This window comes from Epinephelus lanceolatus, chromosome 14 (genome assembly GCF_041903045.1).
Source record: "Epinephelus lanceolatus isolate andai-2023 chromosome 14, ASM4190304v1, whole genome shotgun sequence".
Classification (NCBI taxonomy): Eukaryota; Metazoa; Chordata; class Actinopteri; order Perciformes; family Serranidae; genus Epinephelus; species Epinephelus lanceolatus.
In genome coordinates, this window is record NC_135747.1 from 38946843 (window position 1) to 38961122 (window position 14280).

General features: G+C 38.7%; 2 protein-coding genes across 2 annotated transcripts; both read right to left on the reverse strand.

Moving 5' to 3' along the window:
- Positions 1–3861: 3861 nt before the first annotated feature.
- Positions 3862–4791, reverse strand: LOC144466818 (olfactory receptor 2AG2-like). The gene has a single exon (XM_078174224.1). It carries the CDS (start codon positions 4786–4788, stop codon positions 3862–3864), a length of 927 nt encoding a protein of 308 aa, XP_078030350.1. The 5' UTR covers positions 4789–4791.
- Positions 4792–7122: 2331 nt separating this feature from the next.
- Positions 7123–13600, reverse strand: LOC144466759 (olfactory receptor 2AG2-like). Its single transcript, XM_078174176.1, has 3 exons — positions 13543–13600; positions 9439–9626; positions 7123–7962 (listed from the first exon to the last, which is right to left on the reverse strand). The coding sequence occupies exons 1-3, from the start codon at positions 13598–13600 to the stop codon at positions 7123–7125; spliced, it is 1086 nt and encodes a 361-aa protein (XP_078030302.1).
- Positions 13601–14280: the final 680 nt, after the last annotated feature.

Here is a 14280-nt window from a genome sequence, read left to right on the forward strand (position 1 = left end):
AACTCAGAGACTCTATATCTGATGACAGTTTCACTAGATGGCATGGCTCTGGCCTCTAGCACTACCGTAAGAAACCTCGGAGTAACATTTGATCAAGATTTGTCTTGTAATTCTCATTTAAAACAAACCTCACGGATTGCATTTTTTCATCTGTGTAATATTGCGAAAATTAGGCCTATCCTGACCCGAAAAGATGCAGAAAAATTGGTCCACGCTTTTGTTACCTCTGGGCTGGTTTACTGTAACTCCCTATTATCAGGTAGCTCTAGTAAGTCCTTAAAAACTCTCCAGCTAATTCAGAATGCAGCAGCACGTGTACTAACAGGAACTTAGAAACAAGATCATATTTCTCCTGTTTTAACTTCTCTGCACTGGCTCCCCGTAAAATCCAGAATTGAATTTAAAATCCTACTGTTACCTTATAAAGCTCTAAATGGTCAAGCTCCGTCATATCTTAGAGAGCTCATAGTGCCATATTATCCTACCAGAACACTGCGCTCTGAGAACGCAGGGTTAGTTGTGGTCCCTAAATTCTCCAAAAGTAGATCAGGAGCTAGAGCCTTCAGCTATCAGGCTCCTCTCCTGTGTCATCATCTTCCTGTTACGGTCCGGGAGGCAGACACCGTCTCCACATTTAAGACTAGACTTAAGACTTTCCTCTTTGATAAAGCTTATAGTTAGGGCTGGCTCAGGCTTGCCTTGTACCAGCCCCTAGTTAGGCTGACTTAGGCCTAGTCTGCCAGAGGACCTCCTATAATACACCAGGCACCTTCTCTCCTTCTCTCTCTCTCTCTCTCTCTCTCTCTCTCTCTCTCTCTCTCTCTCATGTCCTCTTAATACATCTCGCTAACTCGGCCATGCTGCATGTCACTAACTCGGCTTCTTCTCTGGAGCCTTTGTGCTCAACTGTCTCGCAGGTTAACTCATATCGCAGCGGTGCCTGGATAGTGTGACGTGTGTGGTTGTGCTGCTGCCGTGGTCCTGCCAGATGCCTCCTGCTGCTGCTGTTATCATTAGTCATACTTCTACTGTTATTATACACATATGATTATTGTCACATATGTATACTATCACACATTTTTATATACTTTCAACATATTGTACCACAATAACCAGAATTGTAATTATAATATTATTATAATATCATTACTTTCATTAATGTTGTTGTAAGCTACTCTCATTACCATCTGTCCTGCATCTTTATCTGTCTCTGTCTCTCTGTCTCTCTCTCTCTCTCTCTCTCTTTCTGTCTCATTGTGTCATATGGATTCCTGTTAATTTATTATGTTGATCTGTTCTGTATGACATCTATTGCACGTCTGTCCATCCTGGAAGAGGGATCACTCCTCAGTTGCTCTTACTGAGATTTCTGCCTTGTTTTTTGCCCCGTTAAAGAGTTTTTTTGGGGAGTTTTTCCTTATCTGCTGCGAGGGTCCAAAGGACAGAGGGATGTAGTATGCTGTAAAGTCCTGTGAGGCAAATTGTGATTTGTGATATTGGGCTTTATAAATAAAATTGATTGATTGATTGATTGATTGATTGATTGAAGAGTCATCAGAAGAAAACCTTTCCTGCATCCTCACCCCAAAATTCCATGTCTGAAGAAATTTCCTCAATGTGTTCTTGAGATATTGCATTCATGAAAATGAGACAGACAAGGTCACAATGACCTTGACTTTTGACCACCAAAAAAATGACTCAGTTCATTGTTGTTGATACCATATGGACATCTGTGCCAAATTTGAAGAAATTCCCTCAAGCTGTTCTGAAATATCGTGTTCACAAAGATGGGACTGACATATATGCGGACGGATGGACAACCTGAAAACATAATGCTTCTGACTGCAGCTATCGTTGGTGCGGAGACATAAAAAAGACTCTGATCTACATGTGGTCTGCTCAAGCAAACACAGAACATTTTCTAAATGGGAGAAGAGACCAGACAAGTTAACACGTGCAACAGACACAAAGTTGGTGAGGTAATTTTTCAAGCAACAGAGAACAACATCAAGTTCGCACCTAACTGCTAACTTTGTAAAGATAAAGAATTAACAGATTCCTCTGACCTGTAACACTGGAATACAGCACTGCAGAGACTGCATCAGGAATCACAATCCTTTCCATCTTTGCTCATCCACAATAGACAGAATCGCAGACTAACAAGCAGCATAACAAAAAACCTTTTCCCAGCATTCATGGATTGGTAACGTAACAACTGTGTACAACATTGGTACAATTGTACAGGCTAGGAAAGACTATTTAAATGTTGTTGATGCACGTGTGTTGATTTGCTGTCATTAAGTGAGTAAATGGTGATCTACACACAGAGACACACACACACACACACACACACACACACACACAAACACACAAAACACTTTTAAGTGTCTTAGTCTGTAGTTAGGTTTATTTAGTTTGTAGTTTTGTGTGTTTATTTTTGACACATTGTGATAAAAACCTTTGGAATCATGCTTGCTGTCTGTTTAATATGACACAAGTGTAAGTGAATCACTGAGCCCTGCTGTGTCAAAAACTCCAAAATCCTTCAAACTGATAGTTTAATGTACTTTATGAAAGTGAGTTAATTAAACGGCTATCATTTTTCCTTTTTTATGGTTCCCCACAAGGTGAGTTCATGTAAATTGAATCATATTTTTCTATATAATTAATAGTTATCATAATTATTTCTTATAGCCATTTTAATACTTTCAACTATGTGTTCCCAACATTAGCATTCAAAGACATGCTCTTATAATGATATAGTACAGAATAACAATCAACATTAATAATCAGGGAAGACATTTAGCCTACATTTTAGTTGATGGGAGGAGGTGAGGGACCTGGATCATGAATAGGGGGACACTGGCCCAAAAATAGGTTAAAACCACTGCTCTATGTTATGTCATCCTAAAAATAAAAAAAAAATCTTAAAACCAACATATTAAATCATTTGTGCTTACTGGTGTCCTAGCTCTGACAGAGCACCATTATTATTGTGGAGGTTATGTCAATCTTAAACGTAGTACATAGCCAAGATAACTGCTGGGAAAAATATATTTTTATGCCTCTACAGTAAAGTTCAGACCGTGTACCAGGCGTTACAGTATACAGTGTTCATTATGAGCACTACATTGTAAAATATATAGAATAACGCCACAGTGTTTTCGACATTTGAAATCCTTTATTGCCATGTTAATCAAATGGTCATGAAGTTATAAGACACATCAACAACAATTAGATGAACAAAACAGTGAAAACTGACAAGATAAAAACTAATGGAGTAAGGGAGCAGAGTTAAATATAATCAGGGTCTACTGTGGGATAAATGTATGATTTCAGAAATGATTTATAAAATACAGAGTCAGCTGAGTGGATGTCCTGTGGCAGATTGATCCAGAGGCTCTCACAGCTCATAGGGACTCTAACGTTCATGGATGACACAAGTAAAAACCCATGCAGTGCATCAAAAGTTAGCAATATAAGTTGAAAGCGACCTCTTTAAAAACAATCTATAAACAATGTAAAGAGGCAAAAGCAGGTGTAATGTGATTCATTCTCTTAGTTCTACTTATCAAATACTTCAGCAATAGACCCAGAATACTAATACTGGATATAATAAATAGGGTTCTGCATTTGTACAGTAAATTCAAAGCAGTAAGACAGTAATGAAACATAAAGAATGAAACTACTGCAACAGAGTAACTGCAGAAAATGTCATCAGTCATCTCATTGTTGAAACTGACAGTGCTCATTACTGTGCATTATTAAGTAAAACAAGTCCTAAAGTTAAACACTTTCCAAGGATCAGAGAAATCACATCTCTGCACTGTTAAACAGAAGAAGAAATCAGTGTTGATAACATTAGTTCATCTTCCTATGACATAACAACTGCTTGAGGTGCTTTGAAATTTCTTTCATTTTTAGTCCATATATGATTGGATTAACAAGTGGATGATACAAAACCAGCTGTAAAGTCATTATTAAATTTGCAAGTTTTGGAATTTCAGATTCCAGTCGAGCTGTAATTAAATTATATGTGCACAGCAAGGAGAAGTTGATCAAAACCAACAGGTGAGGTAAACAGGTCTCTGCAGCTTTTTTCCTGACTTTTCTGCAACTTCGATAGGTTATTCTGAATATTTGTGCATATGTGGAAAGTATAAAGAGCATCGGAAAAAATGACCCATTTAGAAACATGAACAAACCATATATAGTCAGTGCTCTTGAAGTGCTACACTGAAGTTTGTAAATTGAGTTATTACAAAAAATTGCTTTGAATGTAAACCTACAGAGCTTTTCATGAAAGCACATTGTTGTGTGTGTCACGAGCTGACAAGCAGGAACAAACCAAGCTAAAGCCAGAAAGATACAGACAGTTGTTTTTCTCATTATAGTTGGATATTGCAGAGGTTTACATATAGACACATACCTGTCATAGGCCATGGCTGACAACAGAAAGAACTCTGCGCCGCCTAAAGTATAAAACAGAAAATACTGGAGGAGACAGGCTGAATAAGATATGATCTGTTTTTCAGATAAAAAGTCAGTCAGAAGCTTTGGGTAAATAGCAGTGCTGAAAAGAACAGAGTTGATTAACAAAGCTGCAATGAAAATATACATAGGCTCATGGAGGTTTCGGTGAATCACAATAAGATACACAATAGTAGAATTACTGCAGATTATTAAAATATATACTATAAACATGATCATAAAATAAAGGAATCTGTATTTGTGGACTTCCACATGTCCACCTAAAGTTATATATGTTACATTTAATCCTTCATCCATTAAGATAGTCAAAAATTAACAATCACTTAAACAGGCAGATAATATAACAGACATACTGAACCTACAACTACAAGTAAAGAATTCACTCTCTGAACATCCATTTAACAATCAACCTGTATTTGAATGTGTTATTCATTCACAGTTACCTGACTTCATTAAAAAATGCAGGTGGTATGTGTTCACCTCCAAACTCCACAGGCTGAGTTTGTGACATGTTTTTATCAGACTGCTTCATCCTCCATAGATCGCATTACACCATTCACCAAAGGAAACAGTAACACGTGACAAACTTTGTCAAACGCTGTAGCCCAGAAATCAGAAGCCATAGTTCACCTTTTTTTACTGTAGAATGTGCATATGTAATGTTTTCTGTGTCACTATAAAGAAAAAAAAAGTAGAGCATTTTAATTATTTTCAACATTTATTGTTTTGGAAAGTGACTTTATTTCCTTCACCAAGTGGTGTCTCCTCATATTGTGTCACAGAGTGCTTTTTTATTTGTTTGGGCACCCCTGGTCAAAATTTCTTTTACTGTAAATTGTTAAGTAAGTAGAAGATGAAGTGATTTCCAAAAGACATGAAGTTAAAGATGAAACATGCTTTTCAACATTTTAAGCAAGATCAGTGTATTATTTTGATTTCGTACAATTTTTAGAGTGAAACAAGTAAAGGAACACCATGCAAAGGGTTTGGACACCCCAAAACATTTGAGCTCTCAGACAACTTTTACCAGGGTCTTGTTAGGGCTCTGGCTTGTTCACAGTCATCGTTAGGAAAGACCAGGTAATGCAAATTTTAAAGCTTTGTAAATGCTCTGATTCCTGAGACCTTGGCCTCTAGTTTCCCGGCACGGCGCAGGGTGGCGAACCCCACGTTGAGCTAGTTTCGAGCAGCGCAACCCAAGGTGCACTCAGTTTGGTAGTTTGGCAGACCGAGGTGCGCTGAGATGGGTGTGGCGGCGTAGCAGGGGGAGGTGTTGACAGATCCAGCTTGGCGCAGTGACAGTTTCGTGCCAAAAGGCTTCGCCAAAAGGTGCACTAAAAGCTCGCCAGCTGAAACCAGGTCTACTGTCAGCGCAGGCGGAGCGTAGCCGGTGTAGCGGAAGTTTGGCTGACCGGTGGACAGTGCGCACACCTCACCAAAATCTCACAGGCAGGTTTCCAGAATGTCAGGTACATTAACAATGCAATAAATACCTCACAAAAACCACTATTCAATGCAACTATCTGCAGTCAGCACATAAATGTATCTCTGTATCGACTGTCCCGTCACATCTGATGTCAGATCAAAGGGCACTGGCACGGTTTGGCACGCATAATGGAAACCTAACCTGATCTGATTAACACAGCTGCAACTAATAAGTTCACATCCCTCTCAGCCAACCACAAACAGCCACAGCATCAGATAGGGAGTATATATCCAGCACCTGTCATCTTAGAAAAGTCAAAAGAAAAGAAACAGAGTGAGACTGCGAGAGAGAAAGAGAGAGCGCGCACGCGCACGAGAGAAACGCAACATTGATTTACAATTGTGGTGACCTCCTCCCAGGCTACCTGCCTGCTGCTGTCAGGCTACATAACCAGCACTGCTCACAGTAGACTGCACCATGGACACTTTATTGACACTATGGACACTTTATTGACACCACAGCTGTCTGCTGTTTTGCACATACAATCACTTGCACTAGATGTGCTCCCTTTATCCACTGCTCATTTTCATTCACTGCTGCTCATTATTATCCACATCCTATTATTTTCATTATTATTATTATTATTATTGTTGTTATTTATTGCCGTCTCTTGTATTTTTGTACTTATTTGCATGCCTAGTTATTTAAGTTTTTTACGTTTAATTTTGAAATCTTTAATCTGACTCTTTCTCCTTGACTGCTGTAACACTGGAATTTCTCAATTATGGGATCAATAAAGGCGTATCTTATCTTATCTTATCTTATCAGCCCATGCAGGTCTGCTCGCAGTTCCCTATATTCGGACACTGCGAGCTTGGACCTCCCGGACCAAAACATCAGTTTCCTCGTGGGAGAAGTTTGGCCGTCTGACACTGCTGCTCTCTTCTGCCATGGCGAATTGAGTATGCGCTCATTATGCCTTCACGCGGTGCATTTAAGGGCGAGGAGAGGGGCTCATTTGATTGGTTTGATGTGAATCGGCTGTGTAAAAACCACTCCACGCCTTCTCTCCTCCCTCTTTCCGACTTGCGCAGGTAGGAGGGACGGAGGTGGGAAAGAGGAGTAGCAGCGGAGATTACCATCTGTCCTGCATCTTTCTCTGTCTCTGTCTCTCTTTCTGTCTCATTGTGTCATACGGATTACTGTTAATTTATTATGTTGATCTGTTCTGTATGGCATCTATTGCACGTCTGTCCGTCCTGGAAGAGACGTGGGTGATACAAAACCAGCTGTAAAGTCATTATTGAATTTGCAAGTTTTGGAATTTCAGATTCCAGTCGAGCTGTAATTAAATTATATGTGCACAGAAAGGAGAAGTTGATCAAAACCAACAGGTGAGGTAAACAGGTCTCTGCAGCTTTTTTCCTGACTTTTCTGCAACTTCGATAGGTTATTCTGAATATTTGTGCATATGTGGAAAGTATAAAGAGCATCGGAAAAAATGACCCATTTAGAAACATGAACAAACCATATATAGTCAGTGCTCTTGAAGTGCTACACTGAAGTTTGTAAATTGAGTTATTACAAAAAATTGCTTTGAATGTAAACCTACAGAGCTTTTCATGAAAGCACATTGTTGTGTGTGCCACAAGCTGACAAGCAGGAACAAACCAAGCTAAAGCCAGAAAGATACAGACAGTTGTTTTTCTCATTATAGTTGGATATTGCAGAGGTTTACATATAGACACATACCTGTCATAGGCCATGGCTGACAACAGTAAGAACTCTGCACCGCCTAAAGTATAAAACAGAAAATACTGGAGGAGACAGGCTGAATAAGATATGATCTGTTTTTCAGATAAAAAGTCAATCAGAAGCTTTGGGTAAATAGCAGTGCTGAAAAGAACAGAGTTGATTAACAAAGCTGCAATGAAAATGTACATAGGCTCATGGAGGTTTCGGTGAATCACAATAAGATACACAATAGTAGAATTACTGCAGATTATTGAAATATAACAATAACACGTGACAAACTTTGTCAAACTCTGGAGCCCATAAATCAGAAGCCATATTTCTCCTTTTTTACTGAGTAATGTACATATGTAATGTTCTCTGTGCCACTATAAAGAAAGAAAAAAAAGACAGTACAGCAGGAGAGTGACTATATTTCCTTCACCAAGTGGTGTCTCCCTCATATTGTGTCACATGGTGCTTTTTTATTTGTTTGGGCACCCCTGGTCAAAATTTATTTTACTGTAAATAGTTAAGTAGAAGATGAAGTGATCTCCAAAAGACATGAATGTAAAAATGAAACAGCATTTTTTTCAGTATTTTAAGCAAGATCAGTGTGTTATTTTGCTTTGTATAATTTTGGAGTGGAAAAAAACGAAAGGAACATCATGCAAGGGTTTGGACACCCCAAGACATTTGAGCTCTCAGACAACTTTTACCAGGGTCTTGTTAGGGCTCTGGCTTGCTCACAGTCATCGTTAGGAAAGGCCAGGTAATGCAAATTTCAAAGCTTTGTAAATACTCTGATTCCTGAGACCTTGTCCCAGTAATCAGCAGCCATGGGCTCCTCTAAACAGCTGCCTAGCACTAAGATAGCTGATGCCCACAAAGCAGGAGAAGACTATAAGAAGATAGCAAAGTGTTTTCAGGGAGCTGTGTCCTCATTTTGTAATGTCATTAAAAAGTGGAGGTCAAGTTGAAGTCTGGAATACCAAGACAGCTTTCTGAAAGAGTTGCTCGTAGGATTCTTAGAAAGGCAAATCAAAACCACTGTTGGACTGCGAAAGACCTGCAGGAAGGTTACCAGACTCTGGAGTGGTGGTGCACTGATTTACTGTGCAGCCATACCTACCATAAATATGACCTTCATGGACTTTTAACACTCACTTATTAGACATGATCAAAATATCTTTATTAACCCTTACAGATGGTTTTAAATTCCATCCATTCACCCAGTAAGGACTCATTGCGTCCTTGTGATGGTTGAAGTCATAACTTTTTAATGGCTTTATCTTTTAAGATTATTATTTTTTTGTTATGTTATTTAACTTCTGTCCCACCATGACTGTTATAATTCAAACAATAAAATTAGTTAATTAACCCTTTACAGGCCGGTTTCTGTGATGTACCGTTCATTTTTATACAAAAAACAGCCCAAAAATGAAATATTCTCTAGTTAGAGATTGATTTTTTAAAATGATTACAACTGTCTGAGGTCAGGCAGTGTTTATGGGGAATATCAGCTTTTATGCATTTTTACTTTTTTTGTAGTGTTAGATTGAAAACAAAATATAGCTTTCACCCAGTTAAGGACTCATTGCGTCCTAATGATGGCTGAAGGTATAACTTTTTTACTTTTTGTACAGTGTAAGACTAAAGTAAAAGACTCATTGAGTCCCCTATTCAATTCCATGTAATTTTTTTGAGAACAATGGGTGAACCCTTGGCTGAAACAGTTACTGAAAAAGTTAGTTTTCAACGCTCTCACTGCAGGGCTGGCAGTACAGTACCCTGACGTGATGCTCCTTACAGGCGGTACGTTTGCATTTGAAGCAGACAGTGTGCACTTTTCCTCTCTTTGTGCCCGTGCACAGAACACACAAGCGCCGACCAGGCTGCCTCCTCTTCGGCTCGCTGGGTCGGCCGTTGGCTGGTGGCAGGTTGCTGCCGTTTCTCTGGCTGGCTGTGTTGGAGGCTACTATAATATGGGGTCAGATCAGTCTCATAATGAATGAACTCATGCAGGGTTTTTCACGAATGCATATGTTCTGGTTCACAGTTGTATTTCGGACTCACTAATGCACACGATCTGTTTCACAAATGCACACACTCTGGTTCACAAATATAATGTTTATGCAAACTTGTAATATAAATTCGCAAATGCACACGCTCTGTTTTGCAAATACACATGCTCTGGTTCACAAATATAATGTTTATGCAAAATTGTAATATAAATTCGGAAATGCACCCGATCTGCTTCACAAATATTATTTTGAGGCACACTTGTAATATAAATTCACAGATCATGCAAATCGCTGAATGTGCATTTACAAACCGCTTCTCATTTGTGAACCTCTCCACATTTGTGAGAGAAATCTGTGTGGTGAATTTTGAGACTCCCCTGAGGTCGCAGGTCAACGTACGTCACCATTGGCTGATAAATCTGTCAATCAAATTTATGATTCTGACTGACAGATTCATCAGTCAATCAGGTGTGTTCGCTTTCAGCCAATCGTATGGCTCCTTACATTTTCTCCACACCATACGATTGGCTGAAAGCGAACACACCTGATTGTACAACACTACAAAAAAAGTAAAAATGCATTAAAACTGATATTCCCCATAAACACTGCCTGACCTCAGACAGTTGTAATCATTTTTAAAAATCCCTCTCTAACTAGAGAATATTTCATTTTTGGGCTGTTTTTTGTATAAAAATGAGTAGTACATCACAGAAACCGGCCTGTAAAGGGTTAATTAACTAATTTTATTGTTTGAATTATAACAGTCATTATGGGAGAGAAGTTAAATAACATAACAAAAAAATAATAATCTTAAAAGATAAAGCCATTAAAAAGTTATGACTTCAACCATCACAAGGACGCAATGAGTCCTTACTGGGTGAGAGCTATAAATTTAATTACACATTGAAAAAAAAAACTTTTATCTTTTTTTTTTTTTTTTTTAATTTCAACATTAACAGATAAAGGCAAAACTTCCCCAAAGCATTTTGCTAAAGCATGATTGCAGCCAAAATGCTGCTCAATAGAGGAACGGGCGAGAACTCATTGAGTCCTTGCTGGGTGTAAGGGTTAACAGGCTATGTACCACAGTCTTTTAAGGTAGCTGTAATTAAGCCTCTCCTAAAAAAGTCCAATCTGAATCCAGAGGTGTTAGCCAACTATAGACCAATATCTAATCTTCCCTTTATGTCAAAGATCCTTGAGAAAGTAGTCACAGACCAGCTGTGTGATTTTCTCCATGATAATAATTTATTTGAGGAATTTCAGTCAGGATTTAGAGTGCATCATAGCACTGAGACAGTACTAGTTAAAATTACAAATGATCTTCTGATTGCTTCAGACAAAGGACTCGTCTCTGTACTTGTTTTATTAGATCTTTGTCCAGCGTTTGACACAATTGACCATCAAATTCTGCTACAGAGACTGGAACACTTAATTGGCCTATAAGGCTCTGCATTAAGCTGGTTTAAATCTTATTTATCCGATCATTTTCAGTTTGTTCACGTTCATGATGAATCATCCTTACGTACTAAAGTTTGTTTTGGAGTTCTGCAAGGTTCTGTGCTGGGACCAATCCTATTTACTCTATATATGCTTCCCTTAGGTAACATCATTAGAAATCACTCTGTAAATTTCCATTGTTATGCGGATGATACACAGTTGTATTTATCTATGAAGCCAGAAGAAAGTAATCAATTAACTAAACTTCATAACTGTCTTTAAAACCTGGATGAGCACCAATTTCCTTATGTTAAATTCAGACAACTGAAGTTATTGTTCTTGGCCCCAAACAACTCAGAGACTCTTTATCTGATGACATAGTTTCTCCAGATGGCATTGCTCTGACCTCTAGCACTACCGTAAGAAACCTCGGAGTAACATTTGATCAAGATTTGTCTTTTAATTCTCATTTAAAACAAACCTCACAGACTGCATTTTTTCATCTGTGTAATATTGCGAAAATTAGGCCTATCCTGACCCGAAAAGATGCAGAAAAATTGGTCCACGCTTTTGTTACCTCTGGGCTGGTTTACTGTAACTCCCTATTATCAGGTAGCTCTAGTAAGTCCTTAAAAACTCTCCAGCTAATTCAGAATGCAGCAGCAAAGGTACTTACAGGAACTTAGAAACAAGATCATATTTCTCCTGTTTTAACTTCTCTGCACTGGCTCCCCGTAAAATCCAGAATTGAATTTAAAATCCTACTGTTAACTTATAAAGCTCTAAATGGTCAGGCTCCGTCATATCTTAGAGAGCTCATAGTGCCATATTATCCCACCAGAACACTGCGCTCTGAGAACGCAGGGTTACTCGTGGTCCCTAAAGTCTCCAAAAGTAGATCAGGAGCCAGAGCCTTCAGCTATCAGGCTCCTCTCCTGTGGAATCATCTTCCTGTTGCGGTCCGGGAGGCAGACACCGTCTCCACATTTAAAACTAGACTTAAGACTTTCCTCTTTGATAAAACTTATAGTTAGGGCTGGCTCAGGCTTGCCCTGTACCAGCCCCTAGTTAGGCTGACTTAGGCCTAGTCTGCCAGAGGACCCCCCTATTATACACGGGGCACCTTCTCTCCTTCTCTCTCTCTCTCTCTTTCTCTCTCTCTCTCTCTCTCTCTCTCTCTCTCTCTCTCTCTCATGTCCTGTTAATACATCTCACTAACTCGGCCGTGCTGCATGTCACTAACTCGGCTTCTTCTCTGGAGCCTTTGTGCTCAACTGTCTCGCAGGTTAACTCATATCGCAGCGGTGCCTAAATAGTGTGACGTGTGTGGTTGTGCTGCTGCCGTGGTCCTGCCAGATGCCTCCTGCTGCTGCTGTTATCATTAGTCATACTTCTACTGTTATTATACACATATGATTATTGTCACATATGTATACTATCACACATTTTTATATACTTTCAACATATTGTACCACAATAACCAGAATTGTAATTATAATATTATTATAATATCATTACTTTCATTAATGTTGTTGTAAGATACTCTCATTACCATCTGTCCTGCATCTTTCTCTGCCTCTGTCTCTGTCTCTCTCTCTCTCTCTCTCTGTCTTTCTGTCTCATTGTGTCATACGGATTACTGGTAATTTATTATGTTGATCTGTTCTGTATGACATCTATTGCACGTCTGTCCGTCCTGGAAGAGGGATCACTCCTCAGTTGCTCTTCCTGAGATTTCTGCCGTGTTTTTTGCCCCGTTAAAGGGTTTTTTTGGGGAGTTTTTCCTTATCTGCTGCGAGGGTCCAAAGGACAGAGGGATGTAGTATGCTGTAAAGTCCTGTGAGGCAAATTGTGATTTGTGATATTGGGCTTTATAAATAAAATTAATTGATTGATTGATTGATTGATTGAAGAGTCATCAGAAGAAAACCTTTCCTGCATCCTCACCCCAAAATTCCATGTCTGAAGAAATTTCCTCAATGTGTTCTTGAGATACTGCATTCATGAAAATGAGACAGACAAGGTCACAGTGACTTTGACTTTTGACCACCAAAAAAATGACTCAGTTCATTGTTGTCGATACCATATGGACATCTGTGCCAAATTTGAAGAAATTCCCTCAAGCTGTTCTGAGATATCGTGTTCACAAAGATGGGACTGACATATATGCGGACGGATGGACAACCTGAAAACATAATGCTTCTGACTGCAGCTATCGTTGGTGCGGAGACATAAAAAAGACTCTGATCTACATGTGGTCTGCTCAAGCAAACACAGAACATTTTCTAAATGGGAGAAGAGACCAGACAAGTTAACACGTGCAACAGACACAAAGTTGGTGAGGTAATTTTTCAAGCAACAGAGAACAACACCAAGTTCGCACCTAACTGCTAACTTTGTAAAGATAAAGAATTAACAGATTCCTCTGACCTGTAACACTGGAATACAGCACTGCAGAGACTGCATCAGGAATCACAATCCTTTCCATCTTTGCTCATCCACAATAGACAGAATCGCAGACTAACAAGCAGCATAACAAAAACCTTTTCCCAGCATTCATGGATTGGTAACGTAACAACTGTGTACAACATTGGTACAATTGTACAGGCTAGGAAAGACTATTTAAATGTTGTTGATGTACGTGTGTTGATTTGTTGTCATTAAGTGAGTAAATGGTGATCTACACACACAGACACACACACACACACACACACACACAAACACTTTTAAGTGTCTTAGTCTGTAGTTAGGTTTATTTAGTTTGTAGTTTTGTGTGTTTATTTTTGACATATTGTGATAAAAACCTTTGGAATCATGCTTGCTGTCTGTTTAATATGGCACAAGTGTAAGTGAATCACTGAGCCCTGCTGTGTCAAAAACTCCAAAATCCTTCAAACTGATAGTTTAATGTACTTTATGAAAGTGAGTTAATTAAACGGCTATCATTTTTCCTTTTTTATGGTGCCCCACAAGGTGAGTTCATGTAAATTGAATCATATTTTTCTATATAATTAATAGTTATCATAATTATTTCTTATAGCCATTTTAATACTTTCAACTATGTGTTCCCAACATTAGCATTCAATTACATGGTCTTATAATGATATAGTACAGAATAACAATCAACATTAATAATCAGGGAAGACATTTAGCCTACATTTTAGTTGA